The sequence below is a fragment of the Vipera berus genome (genome assembly GCF_964194415.1).
Source record: "Vipera berus genome assembly, chromosome: 1".
Lineage (NCBI taxonomy): Eukaryota > Metazoa > Chordata > Lepidosauria > Squamata > Viperidae > Vipera > Vipera berus.
In genome coordinates, this window is record NC_138202.1 from 197,035,547 (window position 1) to 197,041,546 (window position 6,000).

Below are 6,000 nucleotides of genomic sequence, written 5' to 3' on the forward strand. Positions count from 1 at the left end.
AAGCATCTGTGTGATCTTGGGCCAGCCATGCACTCTAAGCTCTAGGAAGCAGACAATGGCAAACCACTTTAACATATACACAGAATATATATGTATGTTTGCAAATTGGGAATAAGTGAAATAGTACCGACAGTGAGAATGACTTTTGACAGTGACAATTAACACTACAGAGGACAGGGCAGATATCTTTTTTTAAAAAATTGAATTAGTCTAAGATTTGATTATATAAATCAGTAAAGACTGAAGTCGGAAATGTTCCTTTTTTTTCTTCAACTTTTAAAATTTTATTGGCAAACGGGAAGAGGTTCCAGTAATGAGAGTTGTATTTTTGTTTTAATTGTTATTAAACCTTTATAATGTTTTCTGTGAAGTGACACAGTGGCTCAGTGGGTTAGGATGCTGAGCTTGTCGATCAGAAGGTCGGCAGTTTGGCGGGTCGAATCCCGAGTGCCGCGTAACAGTGAGCGCCTGTTACTCGTCCCAGCTTCTGCCAACCTAGCAGTTCGAAAGCACGTAAAAATGCCAGTAGAAAAATAGGGACCACTACGGTGGGAAGGTAACAGCGTTCCGTGCGCCTTTGGCGTCTAGTCATGCCGGCCACATGACCACGGAGACGTCCTCGGACAAGCGCTGGCTCTTCGGCTTTGAAATGGAGATGAGCACCGGCCCCTAGAGTTGGAAACGACTAGCACGCTTGTGCGGGGGAACCTTTACCTTTACCTTTTAATGTTTTCTTTAAAGAAGAGGTATGGCATTTATAAGCAAAATTAACTTTGTAGCAAAGGAAGCATGGTCCAAGTTACACAGCTAGCTAGTAAGAGAGAAATTTCCCCAGCAAGTTTTTGACCTAGTTTAGACTAGGAGAAATAATGATAACAGGGCTATTTCAGACTCTCTCTATTTTACAGCTCCCAGATGGCAGAATTATTAAAGTTGGAGGTGAGCGATTTGAGGCACCTGAGGCCCTGTTCCAGCCTCACTTAATCAATGTGGAAGGAGTTGGTGTTGCTGAGCTGCTGTTCAACACCATCCAAGCTGCTGATATTGATACCAGGTATGAGTTGGATGTTGGTAGTTCTTACACTATTATCACAGGGGTTTTTTTAAAAAAAAACAACACCACACATACGCAGGAACCATTTAATGGGAGAAAAGACATGTCCTGATTTGTAGCTCTACTTGGATGTGGAAATTCTTTAAAAAGAAAAATGTTCACGGATTATAAAAAAAATGGTAATATGTGTGGTATCTGTCATTGTTACAGAGAGGATATTGAAATGAAGAGGATATGGCTATTATAGCATTTGCATGCTTATTAGTGGACTATCTTTCTTTTTGTGGAAGCTCAATATTTGATTTAACTAGTGAGGTGGAAGTGCTTCCTGCTAAAGCTGAAGCAGGTAGGTAGGTCTGGGAGCAAAAGGCAGTGCAAGCCACAGATATTTGAGCAGTAGCCTTGTGAAAATAAATCTGTCAACCATAAGTGTGACATACTAGGAGCCAGAATAACACCCAGCCTTACAATCCAGGTCAATCCTGGAAACCAGATTAGTTTCTCTAGCAAGTTCAGACAACAGAGATGAATAGTGAGCATAGACATCAAATTGATATCAACCACAGGAACCTTGCAGCCAAAGCCCATATTGTCTGTTAAATCTGAGGTTCATTAAATTGAGGGTTTATGGTATATGTACTGCATGCCAAGTATGTTAAAGGCCCCAGTGCTTGACTACATTAACATTCATGGCAATAGTTTTACTCAACAGCTGTATATATTTCTGTTTTTTTATGATGTATACCACCCAGTATCACCCATATCACTTGTTGACATGGGTGGTGGTGGTACAGAAATCAAATAAATTAAACGACTATACTGTATATACCTTGATGTATCGGCATTTATACAAAAATCTTGATGAGGTGTCTGTTCTGTCTCTAGATCTGAATTTTATAAGCACATTGTATTATCTGGGGGTTCCACAATGTACCCTGGCCTACCATCTCGCCTAGAACGTGAACTGAAGCAGCTTTATCTGGAACGAGTTCTGAAAGGTGATGTGGAAAAACTTTCAGTAAGTACTCGCCCATCAAATAATTACTGATTACAACATGCACAAGGTGGTCACTAGAGGGAGCAAGAGGGTCACTAATGTAGCGGACAGCCTGAATTAAGTTTGTGAGTTTTGAATGTTAACTTTGAATAGAGATGATTAAAATTCCACATCAGATAATTATAGACTGTTAACTACTTTGGATTATACTAGATTTTGAAGATCTAGTATATGATCTAATGACATGATTTAGTATGATCTTTAAAAGTAACCAGGGACGTGGTGGCTCAGTGGGTTAGGACGCTGAGCTTGTCGATCAGAAGGTCGGCAGTTTGGCGGGTCGAATCCCGAGTGCTGCGTAAAAGAGTGAGCACCTGTTACTCATCCCAGCTTCTGCCAACCTAGCAGTTCGAAAGCACGTAAAAATGCCAGTAGAAAAATAGGGACCACTACGGTGGGAAGGTTAACAGCGCCTTTGGCGTCCAGTCATGCCGGCCACATGACCACGGAGACGTCCTCGGACAAGCGCTGGCTCTTCGGCTTTGAAACGGAGATGAGCATCAGCCCCTAGAGTTGGAAACGACTAGCACGCATGTGCGGGGGAACCTTTACCTTAAATGTAACCACTATTAGAACTGGGTTTCTTCTTTTCTCTTCATAGCATCATTTGACATTTTCATGAATCTTTTAACAGTTCATAGGACACAACTGTGTGTCTTGAAATAACATTTCAATTTGTTAACATTAATATTTTCCTTTTGAACTTTGGAACAATATTGCCTTTAGGGACTGATCAGAACATAAGTATGTTTCATTTTAGAAGAAACTATTTGTTATAATATTCTGCAACTTATAAAATCCACACAGTTAAAAAATACCTGTCATTTTGCTTTCCATAACCTAGGCAGTGTACTTTTACTTTATAGGACCTACTTTCATTTCTTTATTAGAACCTTGCATAGTTCCAGCCTTCTCACAGTTACTGAAGAAAATTTGAACCTGTTGCCTTTTGCACCCACAAATTGTGACATAAGGGATTATTTTATTTAAAGAATAATTCCTGGGAAGAAGTGTATGCGGGTGTGTATATCCAAAAGATATAGATAGATGTAGATATAGAAATGGATATATTTTGATCTATGCCCTTAATGTATTAAAACTTTAGATGAGATCCAGTTGTGGTCCATAACTGAGGAAACAGCAACCATCAAAGTAACAGATGTCTTGCCCTTTCAATTCCCCACTTCTGTTCCATGGGGTTGTGGAATCATCAAGACTAGATTGGGGTTGCAGAGGGAACAAAGGATAGAAAATCCTGTTACATATAGGAGTCAGCTTGCACAGCTTTACATAGTTCGCTTTACCCTAAAGACAACATTTTATCAAAAATCACCCAAGTAGAGTGGAATATTGATTTTAAAAAAACCTCCAAATAATTTATATAGTAATAAAAGAATAGTCCAGTATTTATTTATTTACATGCTTTAATATACAGTGGACTTAATAGGTCCATTATTTTGTGTTGTTAAGAGAACGTGCATATTGAGTACACATTGATCCAAGCGATTAAAACTGGAAACAGCTTGAAACTCCACTGGGTCCCATAGCACTTAAACTACTTTGTAATTATAGTTCTGTAGTTTAACAATATTCTCTAAACTAAGGATCTTATATAAATGTTTTTTAATTAACATTTAAGAACATAAACTCATTGCCCACTTACTCAAAAAGTATTTTAAACCTATCATCACCACCATTATATTTTGGAAATTTTGCCCCACAAACTTCAGTAATATTGAGTATCTTTTTTTTTCCCCTGTAAGAAATTTAAGATTCGAATTGAAGATCCACCTCGTCGAAAGCACATGGTGTTCCTAGGTGGTGCAGTTCTTGCAGACATCATGAAGGACAAAGACAACTTCTGGATGACCAGACAAGAATATCAAGAGAAGGGAGTGCGTGTGCTTGAGAAACTTGGTGTGACTGTTCGATAAACTCAGAGGCTTTTCCCCATCACTGCTTTGTTGTTGTCATTCCTTTATTACCAATCGTTGAAGTCACTCAGCTACAGGAAATGGAAAGGCCTGTTACTATCCTTAGACTCAAAGGCTAGGTTTTGTTCTGCTCCTTTTTGTTAGATATTTGATAACGTGTCTATATTTAACTACTTAATTGGACCACTTCTTTGCAAACAAAACAAGAGAAAGACCAGCCTGCTTACTGCATTGTTTCCTTCCCAGTATGCACTTGGATAATTCCAATAAGCTTTTTCCCCCCTTGCTTTATTGCTGTAATGCTATTCTATAAGCTCATCATGGATCAAATATTTTTATTAATATAAGGTCTCAAAAAAACAGTAGTTCTTGACTATCAGGTGATTGTAGTGATTTATTTTTTGATTCTTCTGCCTTCATCCTTATTTGCTGTTTAGTGACATTATTTCTTACATAGGAATTCTGAAATTAAGTCAAACTACCAGCATCCTTTTTTAAAAAAAGTTATCCCAGAATATTTTTAGGCTTAAGTACCATCATAAGTGGCTATGACCAGATGAATCAGGCAGTATAAGTTAAGAAAAATTTCAATGTTACTCCTTTAAAAAGCCATTAATTTGCTTGGCTGTTGCTACAAATTAGTTACCCAAACCTCTTGCATTTTTCTCTTGGAAGTGTATTTTCCTACCCTGGGCTGTAGGAAATCTTTTTGTTTTCTTGAATACATATAATTAAGATTCTTCTCCGCTCCCTTGTTGTTTTGGTACCATTTCTTCTTTCTTTGCTATTGGGCATAAAGGGTTGTTTTTTTAAATGGGCAACATTAGAATGTCGTCTGGGACTGGATTTCCTGGATATTATCTATTATAAGTAATATGTTTTAAAAAAAAGTCTGTAAACTTGAATTATTGGTACATTACAAAAAAAATTGAATTGTATTAAATTTTGAACACAGTAAAAAAATCAGTGCCAAGTAATTCTTGTAAAAAAAGTTATATGACTGTTAAATGTTACTTAAAATCATCCACATATTTATATATGGAAATTCCGTAGGTTATTAAAAAAAGAATCTTGAATTTGTGGCAGATGTGTGTGGGGGGGAAAAAAGATCTCAGAACGTAGGCATTTTGTTTGTCTGGTAAATATTCAGCTCAGTCTTGACCGGGAAGAGGAGAAATAAAGCAAGTATTTGAAATATTGTGTCATTTCAGGCAAACATACCACAGAAAAATTAATTGTTATCACCCAGTGATTGGAGATCTGTCAGAAAACAAGAAAGTAAGTTAGTTCTCACAAAGCCTTTCCTGGTCCATATATGATCCTTTCAACCATATATGCCTATAAAATACAAGCCTCTAAAAGGGGTGTCAAACTCAATTTCATTGAGGGCCGCATCAGCATTATGGTTGCCCTCGGGCTGGGTGGGTGTGGCCTGGGTGGGCGTAGCCTACTGGGTAGGCGTGGCTAGAGTGCGTATGGCCTACTGGGTGGGCATGGCCAGCTCTACATCGTTCCCATCAAGGGTGCCTATGGGCAGAAGGAGGGTCTCTGGGCCAAGGCAGAGGGGGCCGTTCCCTCACTGTTTCCAGGATGGCTTCACGGGCCGCATGAAACCACTTTGCGGGCCGGATGCGGCCCCCGGGCCTTGTGTTTGACATGTCTGCTCTAAACATTTGGCTGAAGTAGCTTCGGGCAGCATAAACAGCAAATAGACAATTGAAGGAAACTATCTCATATGAAACATAATGGCTCCAAATATTTATTTCTGCTAGTACAGTCCTCTTTTGATGCAGGAATGATAAGCTTAATATATATAGCCTTAACATCTGTAAAGATACTTGTTACAAACAAGCATAAATCTGCAAATGTGCTCCACAGTGAATTAGGATCCAGGCCACTGCAGAGTAATATTTTATAGTGGTTCCACTTGTCTGTTTTTCATTTTTGCTTACAAG

At 38.6% G+C, this 6,000-nt stretch overlaps 1 protein-coding gene across 1 annotated transcript in view; it reads left to right on the top strand.

Moving 5' to 3' along the window:
• The window catches only part of ACTR2 (actin related protein 2), a 28,718-nt gene extending 24,651 nt beyond the window's left edge, over positions 1 to 4,067 (top strand). The window contains exons 7-9 of the mRNA XM_081345450.1: positions 909 to 1,054; positions 1,940 to 2,072; positions 3,875 to 4,067. Of these exons, the coding sequence (XP_081201576.1) occupies positions 909 to 1,054; positions 1,940 to 2,072; positions 3,875 to 4,045 (450 nt within the window). The 3' untranslated portion in view covers positions 4,046 to 4,067. The remainder of the gene's footprint in view (positions 1 to 908; positions 1,055 to 1,939; positions 2,073 to 3,874) is intronic.
• The last annotated feature ends 1,933 nt before the right edge of the window (positions 4,068 to 6,000 follow it).